General features: G+C 37.8%; 1 protein-coding gene across 8 annotated transcripts in view; it reads left to right on the top strand.

Moving 5' to 3' along the window:
- LUC7L3 (LUC7 like 3 pre-mRNA splicing factor) overlaps positions 1 to 21743 on the top strand; it is a 33107-nt gene that overhangs the window by 9050 nt on the left and 2314 nt on the right. The window contains exons 2-12 of one of the 8 annotated variants that reach the window (XM_053567975.1): positions 6122 to 6188; positions 8973 to 9012; positions 9503 to 9647; positions 10129 to 10203; positions 11795 to 11899; positions 12866 to 13027; positions 14150 to 14433; positions 14962 to 15122; positions 18417 to 18557; positions 18663 to 18768; positions 20120 to 20188. In XM_053567975.1, coding sequence (XP_053423950.1) covers positions 6122 to 6188; positions 8973 to 9012; positions 9503 to 9647; positions 10129 to 10203; positions 11795 to 11899; positions 12866 to 13027; positions 14150 to 14433; positions 14962 to 15122; positions 18417 to 18557; positions 18663 to 18768; positions 20120 to 20153 — 1320 coding nt within the window. In that variant the 3' untranslated portion in view covers positions 20154 to 20188. Of the gene's footprint in view, positions 1 to 6121; positions 6189 to 6592; positions 6608 to 7233; positions 7325 to 8972; positions 9013 to 9502; positions 9648 to 10128; positions 10204 to 11794; positions 11900 to 12865; positions 13028 to 14149; positions 14434 to 14961; positions 15123 to 17195; positions 17322 to 18416; positions 20558 to 21743 lie in introns of those variants that run through there. The other 7 variants (XM_053567974.1, XM_053567976.1, XM_053567977.1 and 4 more) reach the window with 7 other exon arrangements.

Here is a 21743-nt window from a genome sequence, read left to right as displayed (position 1 = left end):
TCATTCTTTTCACACTTGGTTGTTCCAGTTTAGGTTGCAGTTGGCCATAGTCTTTCCCAGCAGCTCAGGGCACAAAGGCCAGAACCAATCGTGGACAGGATGCTCTTCCATCACAGGGCACACTCACACACCTACACTCACTCAGGCTGGGATTATTTAGACACACCAGTTCACCTACTGTGCACAGCTTTGGAATATGGGAAGAGGCTGGAGTACTGGGGAAAACCCATGCAGACATGGGGAGAACTTACTTGCAAACCCCACACAATGGCCATAGCCACAAATCAGGTTTTTTGGTTTTTTTTCTGTGGTTTTTGGTCCGGGCTGGGTTTGAACCTGCCACCTCCATCATATGGGACTGGCACCCTATACATATATATATATTTTGAGATGAGGCTCTCTCACTGAGGCTCTAGTACAGTGGTACATTTATAGCTCACTCTTTTTTTTTTTTTTTAATTGCCCTCAGTAGAGTGCTGTTGCGTCACAGCTCACAGCAACCTCCAACTCCTGGGCTTAGGTGATTCTGTTGCCTCAGCCTCCCAAGTAGCTGGGACTACAGGCACCCGCCACAACACCCAGGTATTTTTTTGTTGCAGTTTGGCCAGGGCCGGGTTCGAACCCGCCCCTCTTGGTATATGGGCCCAGTGCTCTACCCAGTGAGCCACAGGCGCGGCCCTATAGCTCACTTTTTTTTTTTTTTTGAGACAGCGTCTCACTTTGTCCCCCGTGGTAGAGTACTGTCGCATCACAGCTCACAGCAACCTCCAGCTCTTGGTCTAGGGCGATTCTCTGGCCTCAGCCTCCCGAGTACCTGCGGCTATAGGTGCCCAGCTATTTTTGTTGCAGTTGCCATCGCTGTTTTAGCTGTCCAGCTAAAGAATAAATTGCTATGGCATATAGTACTTTAGGTTCAAACCCGTCACCCTCTGTATCTGGGGCCGGTGCCCTACCCACTGAGCCACAGGCACCGCCCCTTATACCTCACTCTTGAGCTCAAGTGATCCTCCTGCCTCAGTCTCCTGAGTAGCTGAGGCCACAGGTGCATACCACCTTGCCTATCTTTTTTTTTTTTGAGGTAATCTCACTATGTTGCCCTGGGTAGAGCGCTGTGACATCACAGCTCACAGCATCCTCAAACTTTTGGGCCTAAGAGATTCTCCTGCCTCAGCCTCCCAAGTAGCTGGCCCAGGCCAGGCTCAAACCCTCCAGCCTCCATGTATGTTGCTGGCACCATAACCACTGTGCTATGGGCTCTGAGCCTAATTTTTTATTTTTTTGTAGAGACAAGAGTCTGGCTATGTTGCCCAAGTTGGTTTCAAACTCTTGGCCTCAAGTGGTCCTCTTGCCTTAGCCTCCCAAAGTTCTGGCCCTGGCTTGTTGCCAGTGTTTAGATTTTTAGGATTAGACTAATTCTAATATTATGGAAAATATTTGCTTACCTAAAGGGAGAATTAATGTTGCTTGCTGTTTGATTTAAATAGATAGAGAAGGAAAAAGTCATTAAGGTGTTCTTAGTGTACTTTTGTGATTAGAAGAAATTGATAATAGGTTGGGCAGCGCCTGTGGCTCAGTTGGTAAGGCGCCGGCCCCATATACCGAGGGTGGCGGGTTCAGACCCGGCCCCGGCTGAACTGCACCCAAAAAATAGCCGGGTGTTGTGGCGGGCGCCTGTAGTCCCAGCTACTCGGGAGGCTGAGGCAAGAGTATCGCTTAAGCCCAGGAGGTTGAGGTTGCTGTGAGCCATGTGATGCCATGGCACTCTACCGAGGGCCATTAAAGTGAGACTCTGTCTCTACAAAAAAAAAGAAATTGATACTAGGAATTGAGAATACCTATGTTTGAAGAAGTAAATGTTAGAGAAAAGGGACTATTTGTTAAGGTGTGTTAGCATTTTCCCAGTTAAATATATATACTGTACTTAAAATCAATACGTGTCTTCCTTACATTAAACGATTTTCTCATTTAATGATTGATTACATTAAGGTTATGAGAGAATTGATTTTACTGTTTTATGTTTTCGGAGCTTAGAATTACTAAAATTGCTTTAAAAATACTCTTTGGTTTTTTTTGTTTGTTTTTTTGAGACATTGTCTCACTTTGTTGCCCTCGGTAGAGTGCTTGGCATCACAGATCACAGCAACCTCCAGCTCTTGGGCTTAGGCGATTCTCTTGCCTTAGCCTCCCAGTAGCTGGGACTACAGGCACCCGTCACAACGCCTGGCTATTTCTTTTTTGTTGTTGTTGCAGTTTGGCCCGGGTCAGATTGAACCCACCACCCTTGATATATGGGGCTGGCACCCTACTCACTGAGCCACCAGTGCCGTCCTATTCCAGTATGTTTTAACATATTTGGCCGCCCTATTCCAGTATGTTTTAATGTATCTGAGCCACTTGTAGGATAGTTTCCTAGAAAGATGAAAGTAACGTACATTTTACATTTTGGTGGATCCTGTCAAATTGTCCCTTGGCCCTCTAGTATTTGGAGTGTCTCTTTACTATCACTGCATCTAACACCAGATATTGTTTTAATTTTTTTGACAGTTTATTTGTTTGTTTGTTTGTTTTGTTTTCTGAGACAATAGTCTTACTATGTCGCCCTCAGTAGAATGCTGGGCATCGCAGCTCACAGCAACCTCAAACTCTTGGGCTTAACCGATTCTCTTGCCTCAGCCTCCCAAGTAGCTGGGACTACAGGTGCCCGCCACAACACCTGGCTATATTTTTGATACAGTTGTCGTTGTTGTTGAGCTAGCCTGGGCCGGGTTCAAACCCGCCAGCTCTGATGTATGTGGCCGGCACCCTACCCACTGAGCTACAGGCGCTAAGTAACAAATAATTTTGATGTATTATTAAATGGTCATGCAGTGTCTTGAGTGTTGAAGAGTGGAAAGGGCACACTGAACTGAATTGGGAAAATAGGTTCTAGTCTGGGTTCTCTTAAGTAGCTGGATGCCTTTAGGGCAGGTCATGTGGTTTATTTCAGTTTTTTCCTCTCAAATGGGGTGATTGAACTAAAGTTGATAGCTCCTGGTTAGCCCACAGACGGGCATGTCTTATTTGGCCTACACTTCATAGTGCCTAAAAGCATTTTAAAAATTAATTGGTGGTGTTTTAAAAATAAGGCTAATTCACTCTTTTTCTCCAGTTTTAATATTCATTGTCCCAGTGGAGATAACTTATTATCTCCTTTTTTGTGTGTGAGTAAATCGAGGCAGAATTATTTATAACCTGCGGTTCTGTAGCAGTTAAGTGGCAACCAAGTTTTGAACTCTACCATGTTGCCTTTCCAAAGCATACCTATTACAGATGCTTGCTTGACTATTCCAGACTTCTGTCTTTTTAGTTATTGTATCAATAAGTAATGTATTGTTCTTTCCTAGAAATAGCTTGAAGTTTGTATGTGGTTTTATTTTAGAGTCAAGAGAGAGAATAGATATGGGTTTTAGTCCTCTTGATTTAATGATGAGCTTTTCTGAGACATTGTGGTAGTTTATACTTAAGAAGTAATAGTAGGGCAGCACCTGTGGCTCAAAGGAGTAAGGCACAGGCCCCATATGCTAGAGGTGGTGGGTTCAAACCCAGCCCCAGACATAAATTGCAAAAAAAAAAAAAAAAAGAAGTAATAGTATAGTTATGTTGTTAATGATGACTGTGGAAGTTGTATTGAAAACAGTAAAATCAATCTTTATTTATTATTATTTTTTTTTTTCTAGAGAGTCTCATTATGTTGCCCTTGGTGGAATACCGTGGAGTCATAGCTCACAGCAACTTCCAACTCTTGGGCCTTAACTCTTGCCTCACCCTTCCTAGTAGCTGGGACTACAAGTGCCCACCACAACACCCCGCTATTTTGTTGTTGTTGTTGTTGTAGCTGACATTGTTTTTCTAGGAGGCCCAGGCAGGGTTCGAACCTGCCAACCGTGTATGTGACCTGTGCCTTAGCTGCTGAGCTACAGATGCTGAGCCAAAATCAATCTTTAGATAAAATATTCTCCAGACCCTGGAGTATGGGAATTTCTGTTTCCTATTTCTATAAAAATGAGAAATTGAAATTAAAATGTTTATAAGCAAACATAAAATGCATAGTAATAGTTTCATATCTATAAGAGCTGTACACAAAATTGAGTTTTAAGATTATTATATAAGTATAGTTTATAGCTATGAATAATAGCAGATTCTGGCAATTGAATTGGCATATTCTTTGCCTCATCCTCCCCTAAATAAAAGGAATTCTTAAATATTTTAAAAAATTGAATATTGGCATTTGGTATTTTATCATGACACTTAAAGTGAACACAAAGTTTAACAAATTAGATGTTAATTTTACTTTTTCTTTTTTAAGGAAATGGTCTCAGTGTTGTCCAGGCTGTAGTGTACTGTCTGTTCCCTGTTACAGTAATAGTATCTTACAGCCTCAAACTTCCGGGGTCAGGCAATCCTTCTACCTCAATTTCTCTCCCAAGTAGCTAGATATACAGGCCTGTGCCACTGTGCCCAGTTGCAAAGAATAATCTGAAAAATCAACTATTGGAACTTATAAAGGAAAAAATAAAGTACGAAGATGCTAAAAGACATAAGGCTATGCCAGGATAATACTGGCATAAAACTAAATCTGTTGTTTAGGGCCTACTTAGATATGTTTTACAATTTTAATTCTTCTGACTTCAGTTTATGGAACAATGTTGCTTCAAATGAGTGTGTAAAGCCTTTGAGGTAGAAAACAATCTTTTTTTTTTTTTTGAGACAGAGTCTCACATTGTCGCCCTAAGTGGCGTCACAGCTCACAGCAACCTCAAACTCTTGGGCTCAAGCGATTCTCTTACTTCAGCCTCCCATGTAGCTGGGACTACAGGGGCTCGCCACATGGGCTGGCTATTTTTAGAGATGAGATCTTGCTCTGGCTCAAGCTGGTATCAAACCTGTGAGCTCAGGCAGTCCACCTGCCTTGGCCTCTTAGAATGCTGGGATTATAGGCGTAATCCAGGCCCAGCCCCAGAAAACAATCTTTTTCGTTTAAGCAACCATTCCTCAGTGTCTAGAAAGAACTCTCAGGTTTAAATTTAACACTGTTTTTCCTTTCATGTGATATAGTTGTGCGTTGATAATCCATGTAGTAGCAATGAAGTTATATGTGAAGGATGGGTGATGCTTTGGAATTTTGATTAACATGGTTTGGTTTACAGTGTTACAGCATTAAACATGGGATAGAGCAGATCTGGACTACATCTGAAGGAGTTATGAAAGTACCTATGAGAGAGAATTAAAAGTTGGTTTCAGTTTAATAGTTTTTCCCCCATACCATAGAAACTCACCAAGAGTCATTCAATAAAGTATTGGCATGTATGAAACTATCCAGTACATTTTATGGCGTATTACAAGATCTTTTAAGCAAAAATAATGGCACTGGGTTGCTTTAAATGAGTGTCACACGTATCTGTGATTTAGACAGATCCTAACCTGCAAAATAGTCCTAGTCTATTAAAAAATTAGAATAATGTTGATTTTCTATTTTAATATAAAGATTTTCCCTTTTTTCTGCAATGCCTTTCCCCTGCTTGTTTTTGCTATTGGAGAGACCAGCAGGTGGTATTAAAAATAGTAGAAAATATTGGTAACTCTGTTAGTACAGCACCATCTTTTCTTTTCTTTTATTGAAATTTGGAAGTCTAAGAGTCACTGATTTACCTAGTTAATATGATTCAGCATTTTTTTTTATTGAGACAGGGCCTCAAGCTGTCGACTTAGGTAGGGTGCTGTGGCATCACAGCTCACAGCAACCTCCAACTCCTGGACATAAGCAATTCTCTTGCCTCAGCCTCAGTCCTAGCTGGGACTGCAGGCGCCTGCCACAGCACCTGGCTATTTTTTGGTTATAGTTGTCATTGTTTGGCAGGCCTGGGCTGGATTTGAACCTGCCAGTTCTGGTGTATGTGGCTGGCACCTTAGCTGCTTGAGCTACAGGCGCAGAGCCCAGCAAATGAAATTGTTCTTATACTTACTTGGTTGAAAGATACATATATTAAGAAATTAAGAAAATAGTTATTTGGTACTCTTTTCCAAAATAGTTTTAAAAATGAACAACTTAAAAAAGTGAAGTACCTTTGTTTTTCTTCACTAGGTTTGTAAATATTATCTCTGTGGTTTTTGTCCTGCGGAATTGTTCACAAATACTCGTTCTGATCTTGGTAAGTGAATTTTCTGTGTAACTTTTATTAAATTTATGACTTTTAAAAACTGGTTCTTGGTAATTTGAGTTAAGCTTTTTTCTTAAAGATAGTCTAAGTAATTTTTGGCTTAGATATTTATGAACGTGTTAATGTCAGTCTGATTAAACATGGTGGTTTAATTAAACATACATGTCTATTTCCACTCCCTCCCAAAACCTCACTAAAATGAAAATTTTAAAAAAGATGTAAATGGAAGAGGAGATAACATTAGAGATGTCAGCAAATTTTTGGAAGATGACAAGTGGATGGAGGAGTAGCAGCAAACTCAACAAAGCAGAGAAACAAGTATCCTAAAATCCTGCAGAAGGGTCTACTAAACAGAAGCAAGTGTTTGAGCAGCAGAACCATGGACAGGCTCAGGATTTGAAGGCCACCAGGTACCACAGAAGGCAGGGTTGAGTCATGGATCTAAAAGTGAGAGAGATTAGTCTAGTTGAGGGTTTCTCAACCTTGATACTGTTGGGCCAGTTTTGGGAGGGGGCTGTTGTATACATTGTGGGATGTTTAGCACCATCCTTGGCCTCTACCCACTAGATGCCAGTAGCGCCCCCAATTGTGACACCAAAAAATGTCTTCAGACATTGTCAAATGTTCTCTGTGGGGTGCAAAAGTGGTCCCATTTGAGAGCCACTAGTCTAGGTTGTCCTGTACATCTATTGCTCTCCCACCCCAATATTTCAGGAGAATAGAGGTCCCCTCAACCCAGAGAAATTGAACTAGAGAAATTCTTCTACTCCACAAATTAAAAAAAAGTAATTGACTATTTTCCTCAATTCTCTCAAGGTTGATGCATAACTACTATCATTCTAAATACATAAAAGCAATTAATTCATTATGTGCAGGGTTTGCCTTAGAGCATTAGGAATACATTAAGGCAAGAAGAGTCTCGATTTTAAGATTCTAGAATTAGCACAGGGTGGTAGTGAGTGTAAAATAAGACTGTAAAAGAGATGAAATGAGTCTGTATTCTCAATAGTGAGCCTCTCCTCTACCCTGTTCCTAGAAGGATACAGCCAGATGTTTTCCCCCAGGCAGAAGAGAAGAAGATTCTTATCTAGAGAAAGTAATCAGTTCCAGAGAAGTGATCTCTACAGGTACTGACCCTTGGGGAATCTATTAAAAGAGTCTTAAACTGCCTGGTTTTCCTGTGGTGAAGCAGTAGTTGACAAACCCTGCCTATTCCATAGTAACTTCCACGGAGGTTTTTTTTTGTTTGTTTTTTTTTTTTTTTTAAACCAATTGCCAGCCAAGGAGCACCAGCCATGCATTTGAAGAAAACCCTCAACATGAAAGATCAAAACCAAAAGAGAAAGAAGAACTTAGGGGAATTAGAGACATTTTTAAAAATCTTAACTAAATGTAGTATCTTCAGAGAAATGAGGGGATAGTGTATTCATTAGAAATTATTGGAGGCCAAAAAAAAAAAATTAGCTCAGTCTAAGAGCTGACTAATAGTTCTGAACAGAGTAAACAGAAGGGGAAGGAAATTATCAAAGAAATAGCTTAAGAAAAAATTTTGCAGTACCTAAGGATGTCAGTCTATAAATTAGGTCATGCAAGTGATCAAGACAGTGAAGGAAAAGAATCTGTACCAAGGCATGTGCAGAACATGAGGACTGTAGGTAACAGGATTATGAATCCAAATGGCTTAAGACTGGTCAGTAATGCAGGAAGCTTGAAGACAACAGAGAAAGACACCTTCAGGGTTCTGATCGAAAGCATACTTTTTGCCAAGGTTAGGTACATAGCAAACAGCAATGTATGAAGGTGAAAGAAGACATTTTCAGACATAAAAGATCTCAACAAATTTATCTCCTATGGACTTTTTCTCAGGAAACCAAAATGTGCAAAGCTGAGGAGAAAAACAAGAGAATCTAGCCAAACTCATCTGATAAGAGGGCAAAAAAGGACTTCATCAAGATCACAGCTCTATAGTGAACTTAGAAAATGAGTATCCCAGGTTGAAGTAGGACAGAAGCTCATGGAAGAAAATGAAAGTGATCATCTGATGTATTTTGAGTCTTAAAGGAAATAATATTGAGATAGTTTCTGTAGCTGAGTTAAAGTGTTTAAGAACAATTTGAAAATAGATTTGTAGAAAACTAAACAAATGAAAACATTCCATGAAAAGTGTATCAGCAGTTTCATCATAATACATCTTTGTTTGGCGCAACAATGAACAGTACTCGCATAATCAAACTATAAACACTGGATGTTTGTTTTGCCTAACATTTTGATGTCTGAGATTGATAAATCAAGAAAAAGTGAAATAAACATAAACTTTAGAAATGTGGAGATAACTTCCTAAATAAACATAAAAAAGTTGAACTTGGTTGCCTTTTGGAGGTGGGAAGGAGTAGGACTAGGGTGTTAGTCTTGTGCTGTTTCTGTGGAGGTATCGTATGTGGTTCAGACCAGTGATCCAGAGTTTTCTGTGGTGGCAACAAGGCACAATTTCTTTCCTTCTTCCCCTTCTTTCCTTGCCTCCCCCCTCCCCATGTGTCTTTACCCTATAGTTGCTCTCTATTATATTGACTTTGAAGACTGAGTTTTCATGGGTATTTGGCCATAATGTTTTATAGTTCAGTAGGATCACTTTAGGTGCCTTCAGACTACTTAGTGATAAAATACATCTTTTTCTTTTAAAAAAGAAAAGAATAACTTCCTTTTTTTTTTTGGCAAGAGAAAGGTTGTTAGTGTCATGAATAATTTATACATTCTTATTTCTTTTTTCTCCTCCAGGCCCATGTGAAAAAATTCATGATGAAAACTTAAGAAAACAGTAAGTTGTATGTCTTTTTATCATTTTCCTCTCTAGTCATTTTTGGGGGACAAGGATGGAAGAAATGATTGAAATTAAGCAAAATGAACATCTGAGAGAGGTCTAGTCATTAGCTAGATAAGGTTATGTAGCTTCAGTAATCATTCTGTTAACCTCCATATGAGTATGCATTATGTGCCAGGCTTTTTTCCTGTGACATTTGATTTTTAACAGCCCTGATTTTATAGATGACCTGTTCCAGGTCCAGGGTTACAGATCCAGTACAGTGGTAGAGCTGGTAGTCAGACCCTTGTGTTAAACCTATGCTTTGAACCAAACACAATGCTCTGTATTTACTTCCCCTAATGGCAACCAGAAATTCACTTCATATTCATCTGGTTTTCTCTTTAGCCTAAATGCATCTGTTACTGAGACTGGTTGAGATAGAGTATGTGAGTAGTAATGGATAAATATTGGGAAAGTATTGCTTGTTTTGTTCTCATTTTTTTAGGTATGAGAAGAGTTCTCGTTTTATGAAAGTTGGCTATGAGAGAGATTTTTTGCGATACTTACAGAGCTTACTTGCAGAAGTAGAACGTAGAATCAGACGAGGCCATGCTCGTTTGGCATTATCTCAAAACCAGCAGTCCTCTGGGGTAAGTATGAAATGAATTTACAGTCATTGTAAAGAGCCTGTGTTGTCTGGAGACTCAGACCTCCCTAAACTACATATTTTTGAAACTCTCTTCTATTCATTACTTTGTTCTTTAAGGATGATTTAAAACTTAAAAAAAAAAAAACACAGAATGATTTAAAACTTAAAAGTCATTGTTTTTTTCAGTCTTTATTAGTAAATACAACATTGATACTGCCAATCATAAGATTTTCCTCTTAAATATCAGTAACTGGCAAAATATGGAGTGCCTCTTAAGTTGGTGTACAAAGGGAAAATGGGAAAATATATGACTTTTGGAATACCCTGTATGTAATTGACTAATAGAAATCAAAGATAATTGAGTTATCCTTTTGATTAAACATTTTAGTTATTAAACAGAAATAATATGTGTGGTATGTAAGAGTTTGAATGATTATCTTTGAATTTTACTTGTTTGAAATGTATTTTATTGTCTTTAACAGGCAGCTGGCCCAACAGGCAAAAATGAAGAAAAAATTCAGGTTCTAACAGACAAAATTGATGTGCTTCTGCAGCAGGTGAGAATTATGTGCACTAATGTCAGAAACTACTTAGGACAGGCACTTAACCAGCATAAATATAAAGATGGCAAATAGGAAGAGATCCTCAATGTTATTAGTCATTAGAGAAGTACAAATTGAAAGGACTGATCATACGAAGTGTTAGCAAGAATGTGGGCCAGCTGAAAATAGCATATACTGCTAGTGGAGGTATAAAATATTATAACCACCCGGAAAAGAATTTGTGTCTGAAAATGCTTAATGCGGCCAGGCATTATGTGTCACGCCTATAATCCCAGCTCTTTGGGAGGCTGAGGTGGGAGGATTGCTTCAGCCCAGGAAGTTGATATCAGCCTGGACAACATAGCGAGACCTTGTTGAAAATGAGCTGAGTGTGGTGACGTGCGCCTGCATCCTAGCTACTTGGGATGCTGAGGCAGGAATTTGAGGTTGCAGTGAGTGAATAATAATTAAACTGTGATATATCCGTATGTTTGAATACCACTTAGTATCAGGAAGGAATTAACTACATGTAACAATATGGACAAATCATAATTAGCCTGAGCGAAAGAAGCCAGACCAAAAAAGTAATGTAAACTGTATGATTAAAAAAAAAAAAAAAAATTTTTTTTTTTGTTTTTTTAAGAGACCAAGTTTCACTGTGTCACCCTTGGTAGAGTGCTGTGGCATCACAGCTCACAGCAACCTCCAGCTCTTGGGCTTAGGTGATTCTCTTGCCTCAGCCTCCCAAGTAGCTGGGATTACAGGTGCCCGCCACAATGCCCAGCTATATATATATATTTTTTTTTTTTTTTTTTTTTTTTTTGTAGAGACAGAGTCTCACTGTACCGCCCTTGGATAGAGTGCCGTGGTGTCACATGGCTCACAGCAACCTCTAACTCTTGGGCTTACCCGATTCTCTTGCCTCAGCCTCCCGAGCAGCTGGGACTACAGGCGCCCGTCACAACGCCCGGCTATTTTTTTGTTGCAGTTTGGCCGGGGCTGGGTTTGAACCTGCCACCCTCGGCATCTGGAGCCGGCGCCCTACTCACTGAGCCACAGGTGCCGCCTGCCCGGCTATATTTTTGTTGCAGTTTGGCTGGAGCCAGGTTTGAACCCGCCACCTTCAGTATATGGGGCTGGCACCCTACTCATTGAGCCACAGGTGCCACCCTGTATGATTCAATTTATATAAAATTCTAGAAAATGCAAACTGATCTATAGGGACAGAAAGCAGATCAGTGGCTGTCTAGGGATGTGTATGGGATTGAGGTTGAAAGGAAGTCCTGAAAAGAGGCTAGAGGAAACTTTTTGGGGGGAGTAATGGATATGTTCATTATCCACATGGCGGTGATGATTTTATGGGTATATACTTCTGTCCAGATTTATCAAATACTGCAGGATAAAAAAAATACATTGTATCACCCATCAGTTAAACTTACTTAAAAAAGCGTAAAGGGAAATTAAATCTAAAGAGCCTTTAGTAAATAAAAGTAAACAAAAAAAAGATAGAAAATAGACACTAAATGCTAATGAAGGATAGGCAAGAAAGAAAATACTTAGTTTGGTTAAAAAGAAGTCTTGACTGTTTTTTTTCCTCACCCTTCAGATTGAAGAATTAGGATCTGAAGGAAAGGTAGAGGAGGCCCAGGGGATGATGAAATTAGTTGAACAGTTAAAAGAAGAGAGAGAATTGCTTAGGTCCACAACCTCGGTGAGTATAATAACCTTATTTTAAATTGCTTACCCTGTTCATTATGAATGACTGGGTACCTATTTCTGTTTAAGAACCTTTGGAAACAGTTTTCTAATGTTCTAAATTGAAAATCTGCAAACTTCTTAAAGGGCCATATAGCAAGTATTTTATGTTTATAGGCCACGGGGTCCCTGGCAGTTACTGAACTCTGTTTTTGTATTATGAAATCAGTCTTAGTCTTTACGTATAAGTAAATAAGTATGGCTTTTTTCAGTAAAACTGTATTTACAAATACAGTCCTTTGGCTGTTGGTTTGCAAATTTGCCATGAATCCTAAATTATTTTCCTTTATTTACCTTAGTTAAAAATTGGCTCACATTTATATTGATCTCCTACCTTTTTTTTTTTCTTTCCTGCTTGTGATTCTTCTAAGTAAGATCTCCTACCTTCTTAACTTCTATGTGGCGAATATAATATATGTGTTTTAGATATTGTTGGTGGTAGAATATTGGTCATTGGTTCCTCAGTATTGAATAGGATATGTTCAGATTATACTCAGTGAGTTAGTATGTTCCTTGATAATTTTTAATTTTTTTTTCTCTTTTTTTTTTTAAACTAAGTGAACTGAATTAAATGATTTTTGAATGTGGACACCACACCTGTTGAACCTAAGCAAGAAATGAATTCAGACTAAAATAAGTAATTTTCTGAAAGTTAGTTTGAAATTTTTAAGGTGATGTGGCTGTTCAACAGTTGAAGAATAAGTATCAACGTATTTCCTGTACAACATGGCAGATTGGTTGCTGTTGCCATGGTTCCTTTTCTAATAGTCGACCAGTTGCTATATAGTAGTTTTGCTTTGGGAATACGGAAAATAGCAATTCACACACGTTAAATATCTGTTCTAAATGTTAAGTATTTGGGAGGGGATTTGTGTGTTTTTCTTCTTTAGGTATTATTGTAATAACTGATATATTATTTCAGACAATTGAAAGTTTTGCTGCCCAAGAAAAACAAATGGAAGTTTGTGAAGTGTGTGGAGCCTTTTTGATAGTAGGAGATGCCCAGTCTCGGGTAGATGACCATTTGATGGGAAAACAACACATGGGCTATGCCAAGATTAAAGCTACTGTAGAAGAATTAAAAGTAAGCTTCTTGTAAACATATTTTTAGCTGTGACTAAAAATAATCATATTTTAATACAGATAAAAATTGGTCACATGGAGATAGAAACCTCTCATTGGTAGTTTGCTGGTGTGTGTAATTATTTGAAGCACTGAGAACCCCTGTGAAATTTTACTATTAAACTATTAAAACACTTAAGTTTGTAGCCGGGCGTTGTGGCAGGCACCTATAGTCCCAGCTACTTGGGAGGCTGAGGCAAGAGAATCGCTCCAGGAGTTGGAGGTTGCTGTGAGCTGTGTGAGGCCACGGCACTCTACCGAGGGCCATAAAGTGAGACTCTGTCTCTACAAAAAAAAAAACAAAACAAAACACTTAAGCTTGGGGAGAACATTTCCTGAAGATTCAGTCAAGCAATGATTTTTTTTTTTTAAGTTCAGGACAGGATTGCTCTATTTGTTTATTTTAGGTTAATGTGAGGGTACAAAGAACTAGGTAACAGTATTTATGTTTGTTAGGTGGAATTCCCCTTGTAGTTGTGTCCTGCACACAAAAGGTGTGACATATATCCTTACATTGTGCCCATTAAGTGGGAGTACACCAGTCTCCACCCCTCCTTCCTCCCTCACTCCTCCCCACAACTAGAATTGAGTTTTTCTCTTATGTGGGCGAGTGTTGATTCATCAGCTGGCTTCATATTCATATTGAGTACATTGGATATTTGGTTTTCCATTCTTGTGATACGTTACTGAGGAGAATGTGTTTCAATTCCATCCGGGGTAATACAAAAGATGTAAAATCTCCATCTTTTTTTATGGCTGAATACCATGGCATACATAATACCACAGTTTATTAATCTGTTCCTGGTTTGATGGGCATTTAGGTTGTTTCCACATCTTGGCCATTGTAAATTGAGCTGCAGTGAACAATCCAGTGCAGATGTCTTTATGATAGAGTGAGTTTTCTTTTTTTCTGGGTAGCAATGATATCTTATATATATACACGGTGTTGGAATTTCTATGTTTCCCTAAAGATCATTAGATTCCTTCCATAAGTTGATCTACAGATGACTTCACATTAGGTGAACATTGTTTGACAGTATCCTTAAGGTCATAATTGTATAAAAATCCAACTTGCTTTCCCTAGGAAAAGTTAAGAAAAAGAACTGAAGAACCTGATCGTGATGAACGTCTAAAAAAAGAGAAGCAAGAAAGAGAAGAAAGAGAAAAAGAGCGGGAGAGAGAAAGGGAAGAACGAGAAAGGAAAAGACGAAGGGAAGAGGAAGAAAGAGAAAAAGAAAGGGCTCGGGACAGAGAAAGAAGAAAGAGAAGTCGTTCACGAAGTAGGCACTCAAGCCGAACTTCAGACCGAAGATGTAGTCGGTCTCGAGACCACAAAAGGTCACGAAGTAGAGAAAGAAGGCGAAGCAGGTATGTAAAACTGAAAACTGCCTGGTAATTAGTGTAATAAACAACGGTAATTGCCTAGTGTTATTCCTTGGAATGGTTTAATACTTAGGGAATTCTTAAGTATCTTTTAAGTGCTAGAATGGGTTGAGAAAGCTGAATCAGTGATGGGTTCTATCTTTAGAGCACCTTTCTAGGAGGGTCGACAAAATCTTTTTAGGAAGCCAGTGTACCTGATGGTCTCTTGAGTGCTTCTCATCCATCCTAAGAAGACAAAATATGAAATCAACCTCACTGTTTTAATTAGAGTTATAATTGGAGAAGAATCTTAAAAGAGCACAATGAATACTATTTTAGCACTATTTGAGACAAACTGAATTTTAGAATATTTTCTATTCTTAGGATTTCAAATGTATGTTTTAGTAGGTTTCATTCATTTGCTTTTTTAAGGGTAAGTTTTGCTTAATGTCGATCATTGAACAGCGAATCTTCTTAAGGTCTTTTCTCATTGTAATATCAGCTAAAGTTGCCTCCCTTTTATTTTAAATTAAGAAGTAGAGATCGACGGAGAAGCAGAAGCCATGACAGATCAGAGAGAAAGCATAGATCTCGAAGTCGAGATCGAAGAAGATCAAAAAGCCGGGATCGAAAGTCATATAAACATAGGAGCAAAAGTCGGGACAGAGAACAAGATAGAAAATCCAAGGAGAAAGGTTAGTTTATATGAGAATTGAGTTCCTTTAGCAGACTGTTTTCACACATTTTTTTGCAGACACAGGCAGAGTTCCATTTCAAAGCACAGTTTTCGTTTATAAGGAACACCATTCAGTAGGAGACAGGCATTCTTCCCCCACCCCCAGCTCTGATTTGTGAGAATGGCAGTTGAACAGGTGTTTTCTTAGGACATGATAAAATCACATCCTCAATTGGTAACCTGAAGTTTTTTCATCTGGATTCTTTCAAGTATTACAATACCTTTTAGGGTTATTGAGTTGTAGACTTTATTACCTTGGTTATTGGCTACAATTTTTTATCCACTGCAGTATTCTATAATGTCTTGCATAGTAAATGTACATTGTTATATTGATCTTCATTTAGAGCATTCATTTAATTCAGTAGAAGTTGAATACCTTACTTGTGTCTTAACTATGTTTTCTATCGAATCAATGTGCTCTTTTCACCTCTACTTTTTCCTTTAGTTTTTTGTGGCATCCCCAATAGCTGATTTACTGTGCTGTGAGCACCATTTATGGCTTTTTCATTTTGTCTGCCATGTTTTTATAAGAATATTCTTATCTTTTAACGTAGCCTTTATTGAAAGATATTTCTTTTAATCATCAGGGCTTCCTTTCTCCATTTTCTTTTGTTTTATGAGATCTTTTAGTACAGCGGTTCTTAACCTGTGGGTTGAGACCCCTTTGGACTATATTAAAGGGTTGCAGCATTAGAAAGGTTGAGACCACTGTTTTAGTATCTTTCATTTGGTATTACACTGGGCTGTTCTTCTTTGCATGGTTTTAGGAATGAGGGAAAAGGCCTATTTCTGATTTTCTCAGCTCTGCTTATTTATTCCATTCTGCTTCTCTGTGTCTGTGTTTGATTCTCAACATGTGCTGCTGCTTGAGTTTACTATGCTGGTCTTCTATGAAGTATTCATTAATTTTATTATTTTATAGAGAACTATCCTAGTTTCTTTGCTGGATTGAGTTAGAACTAGCAGCACAAACAATAGACGTAGTTTTGACTTCTGCTTTTATTTTTTCTTAAGTGCATCCTCCATTTTTAAAATATTTATTTTAGATATATTGGCTTTTCGTGTAACATGAGAAAATGTTAAAAAGTAAGAAACATTTTGACTCTTAGGAACTTTAATATTTGCTGTTCAAGTTTAGAAATGGCTTCTGTGGTTCAAAAGGGAATCATGATGAAAAGTTAACTGATTGTACATTAGTTTTAAGAACATTTCACCTAATCTTTTTGCACGACTTTGTGTGTAATTCATTTTTTGAGTGAGGAGTCAATTTTTAAGACCCAGATATGGATATCAGAGATTAAATTAATCACTTCTTTTTTTGAGAAAGTTTTTAGTCTTCTATTATTACTTTAGGTGCTCCATTCTGTATCATCATTTCTGCTGCTTAAAATAGTTGGGTAAAAGCTGGCTAGGTTTCATAACTACCTGAAACCAGAGTTAAGCAGTAAATGGCACTGGCCTGCCTGGAAACAAGCATGTTTTTATAATTCTTGAATAGAGCAAAAAGGTGTCATGAATTGTTCACCTATAATCCTAATTATAATGACAACATCATGGAATTTAGCAAAACTTTTATTTAAGTAAAATGAGCTGAGTTGTGGATAGGATAGACAGGGGTTTTCCTGGTGAAACGTGGAGGAAGGAGAGAGGACTGGATACCAAGAAAACTGTAACCCAGTGTAAAGTTACCTTGACCTGTAGGATCCACTTTCAGAAAAGGTATGACTAGCTTTTGAAAATGCCATGTAACCATCAAGATACTCCTAAGTATAAAAATGACTGAGATCTAGACTTTGGGCAAGGTATGAGCAGTAGCAGGAATTAGGTAATGGCAAATGAGCAAGAGCAAGTTCATTACTCCAGGTGCTGTGATGGAAGCAGTTACTCCACAAGTGAAAAGTGATTTCTCACACAAAGCTGTCCTATCAGCGTGCTCTCGTCAAGAGAGTTTCCATTTTTAATCCATAGCCCTAAAATCCACCACACGTTGTGGATATCCTTAGGACTATTAAGATCTACCATATTTACATAGGGCAGAAGATAAGATTATTGGACTGACTACTAGTCCTCTACGGAGCAACAAGACGACTCTTCCTCACTGAAGCTACCTGTGCACCGGAGAAGCCCATAAGGCACAAAGGGAGGACCTTCCCACAAGGTCAGAGCACACTGTACTGGCACAGTTCCCACAAGTGGACAGACAGGCATGAAGCAAGTCTTGCAGTTAACTAATTGGACATTGCTTTGTGTATTTTGCAAGTGTTGTGGACTGAATATGCTCCTTCATGTAAGATCTTTAGTTCTTACATTCTTTGGGTGCCCCTCCCATGCCATGTTGTTTTCATTTCCACCCCTCTCCCAATTAATTGGTGTTATGTCTTAGTAACTTTGTCCAGAAACTGTGTAGAGGGTTTTGCTTTGCTTAAAACATCTTTTGGGCTTAATGAACTACTCTCCTAGACCAACTGTTCTTAGTTTTAAGGGGGAAAAAATGATTTTTCCTGACAGGTTATGGTTTATATTAATCTTTTGTTAGCGGACTATTTAGAACCGAAAAGGCTAGAATATGCCTGCTCCATGTAACACTTTTGCCTCTAGCCTGAAGTTTTACCCTTCCAAAGAAAGTAGGAGAGGAAAAAGCTGAAATTACTTTTTTCATTCTTTTTTTGCAGCTGAGTTGAATTTTAATTTCTCCTTTTGGAAAAATCTCATATGGTACTTTTCTTAGCAAAGCACAAAAGTTCAGTTATTTAGATTGGAATTTAAGATCCATTCTCTTCCACTAAATGTATCCTTCTTAGATATTCAAATAAATAAATATACACACACACACATATATATAATCATTTGCATTTAAAAACATGTAGCTGAGTAAACATGCCTGTTAAACATTCAACTTTTTATACCTTTGGGGTTATTATTTTTGCCCTGACAACTTAATGATTTAACCTCATATGAACATTATGTACTGTCTTTTTTTCAAACCTTTCCAATTGCTTTCTAATGTTCTTTACCCAAAATGAAGTTTTACATTGTACAGTGTACCGGATAGCTTATTAGTTTAATCCCCCTTCTTGCCTTCTCCCTCCCCCATAAGCTACAAATTTTATCCCTTTGGTAAATTCACCAACCGTTAACTTGAAGTCTGTGGGAAATGGTTGTCTTTCATCTCTGTTATTTCATTTTTCAAAGAGTCGTGTTTTTATTGTTATGTTACTGTAAAATCCATGGTTAATGTCTTCTTTTATGGCAGAAAAAAGGGGATCTGATGATAAAAAAAGTAGTGTGAAGTCCAGTAGTCGAGAAAAACAGAGTGAAGACACAAACATTGAACCGAAGGAAAGTGACACTAAGAATGAGGTCAATGGGACCAGTGAAGACATTAAATCTGAAGGTGACACTCAGTCCAATTAAAACTGATCTGATAAGACCTCAGATCAGACAGAGGTAAGTGTATTGTTTCTCACTTTGATTAGGGCTTTTTGTTACTGTTTGACAGTGCAGCGTAAGTATGCACAGATGAAGATGGAACTAAGCCGAGTAAGAAGACATACAAAAGCATCTTCTGAAGGAAAAGACAGTGTAGTCCTGCAAAACATTTTGAGGTACATTGTTTTGTCTCAGCTATTTTGTAGCAGACTCGTGCCCCCATTAGTGTGCCTCTTTGGAAGTTATTGCCACGTTTGTAATATAGTCGCCATTGAAAAGTTAATTATCCTTTTTTTAGGGATTTTGCTGTCATTTCTTTTTTTTTTTTTAATAAAAAGGTTGAACTGTTTTTTTTTTTTTTCTTTTTGGTATTAAGTCCATCTTGTGTTGGTACATTGGCAGAGACATATGCTTTAAAACCTTAAATATTTCTGAGGCACATGTTGGACTACTTTGTTTTAATTAAACTGCTAGTATTTCATTGTCAAGGATGTTTCTAGTTTTTTGCTTTATTGCCTTGCATTCTAATGCAGTTTGTTCTGTAACTCGAGAGCCAGTAGCATTGGATTGATGGAAGTGTAGGGTTTATGAATTATTGCAGCTGACTACCATACCTCACACAGCGTTGGTGTTGTGAGCGGCCCATGAAAAGCCAAATTAAAAATCAAGGATTCAGTCAAACTAAGCAGGTACTCATGCCAGGTACTCCTTTCTCTACCCACATCCATGTTTGAATGCTATTGCCTGTGATCTTTAACGCTTAACTGTTGTGTATCTTTTTTTTGTTCTTTACAAGAAGCGCAGAGGGGTTTTTTGTGTATTGCGTGAAAACTTAAATGTTAACAGAATGGAATTTTTTTTCAACTGTATGTAGGGATGCAGTGGTGCCCAGAATTAGATATCTTTAAAGAATTTTATGTACAATAAACACTTCATATTATTCGCCTTGTTACATTCAATGCAATTCTCAAGTCTTTAAGAGGTATGTGTTTAATATTTCCTACTGTGTAGGAGACTTTGCAGTCAGCCATGGGTATATAGGTGTAATTACTGGCTGATACATTTAAAGCAGCAGTGAATAGCAAGGACAGACACCTTCAGTCTGTGAAGTGCAAAGAACTGATGCACTGTATAGAATAAATTTGGGTTTTTAAAGAACTATTAGAAGTCAGATTCTGTAAGTGTTCTTGAAACCTATAAACTGTTCATTCTTTGGGCTAGTGGCATGGGATAAAATACTAATGAAAGGAAGTACCATTTAGTTGATTTGTTGAAGGCATTCCTTTTCTGGGAAAGCAATATAGCTTTATGTCTGTGAGGGCCATTCACATGTAGGTAGGCAAGCATACACAGGCACATGGCTTTAAGAACCACACTGATGTCTTGATTATTAAAAAGAATACAGACATTCCATATATATTTGTTAAATTATAATTAGCAGTTAGTGACTGGACCAACTCTTTGTCTTAAAAATTAGCCTTTTACATGTTGTCTAATTATCATTTTTCCCCAAATTTTGCATTGTAGGGCTACTGTTGGAAGATTTCTGGAAGAATACTGAAAACGGCCTAACGTGAAGATCGACATTAAAATGAGGTGAAAGAAAGCTATAGTGGCATAGAAAAAGTATAAAGCTCAGTTAGTGTTTTTTAATTATTATTATTAAAAATTAATTCAGGACTGATGTGACCTACCAGATTTCAGAATATGTGTTAAATAGTATATATGCCACTGAAAACTTAGGTCCTGTATCATATTTTTTCTTTAAGACTTTTTAAGAAATATTACCTAAACATGTGGCTTGCTTTAGTGTTTAATTGCAAGTTTTCATTCTTGGACTTTGAAAACAGGATAAAACGTTAGTATTTGTGTGAATCAGACTAAGTGGGATTCCATTTTTACAACTCTGCTATACTTAGACTTTGGAATTAGAAAAATAAAGTATCTCTGACTTTCTGTTACAAAGTTGATTGTCTCTGTCATTGATAAGTTTTAGTATTAATCTTTTTCTAATAAAGTTATTGACTCTGAACTAGTCCCTTGTTTTAAATATAACAGGTACACTATCAGTAGAGGTGTTGGTGTACAGTTTTATCTACTTTGTTCTGTTTATAACTAATTTTTATAGACTTTCTAGTTTAATGTTTTAAATAATGGTGCTTCAATTTCGGGTGGTTATGAACAAATTTGAATTTTGCTTTTAATAGCAAAGATGTACAGTGAAGTAGAATATATTTTTACATCCCCAAGAGATTTCTTTAGTAGTAGAAAATTCCAAATGCCCTTCTGAGAAACCTCTCTTCATCTATCTAGCTATGAATGATGATGTGGAAGAATATTCAAGAACTTTTAACTAGATTTCTTTGTCTTTGTTTTTTTAAGTCCTGTATCAAGATTTCTTTTACCCTGGTCTTGTCAGTTTATAAATGTATTTGTGTGTGTGTGTGTGTATGTGTGTATGGGGTGTGTAGTATATATAGGGTAAAGATTTTTTTTTTTTTAAGTAGATAATTACTTTTATGTCACATAGAGGAAAATTGGCAGCATATTTCAGTTATACAGAAGTATTATTTCCAACTGCATTCAAACCTATCTGCATATCTCTCATAGCAGTTCCTTGTGATTTATAATTTAAATAACTGCCACCAGTTTTGTGGTAAAGGAATTGAGTAATGGGTTACATGACTTACCTAAGTTCCTGTGCTTTTATGTTGATGGAGTGCTAAGACATGGAACTCAGGTCCTCTGCCTCATGGTCCAGTGCCTGACTTTAGCCACTGTGTTCGTTTTAACAGGCATAATGAAATGTTACGGATTTACTAAAATATGTTTCGCAAACTTTAGAAAGTAATGAAGCCACCACCTTAGGGGCTCTGTATGAGAAAATACTATGGGAACAGAGCTCTTCTGACTTTCTAGCTAACGGTGGAGATGCAGGAATAGATGAGTGGGTTATCTCCAGATCTGTGAGAGATGATTCTTTGAGGATTAAGATACCATGAGAAACAAAATACAACAAATGCTAAGGCAGCCAGCTCCTAATCTCTGCTTTGTATAGTTTGACACGATTGTGGTTATGGCAGTAAAGGACTTAGAGTGGTAATTTATCATATTTTGTTATTAAATATTAAGATAAACAGATAAGAAATCT

The sequence above is a fragment of the Nycticebus coucang genome, chromosome 18, assembly GCF_027406575.1.
Source record: "Nycticebus coucang isolate mNycCou1 chromosome 18, mNycCou1.pri, whole genome shotgun sequence".
NCBI lineage: Eukaryota > Metazoa > Chordata > Mammalia > Primates > Lorisidae > Nycticebus > Nycticebus coucang.
Note: the sequence above shows the minus strand (reverse complement) of the source record. Positions and strands in the feature narration are given on the sequence as shown.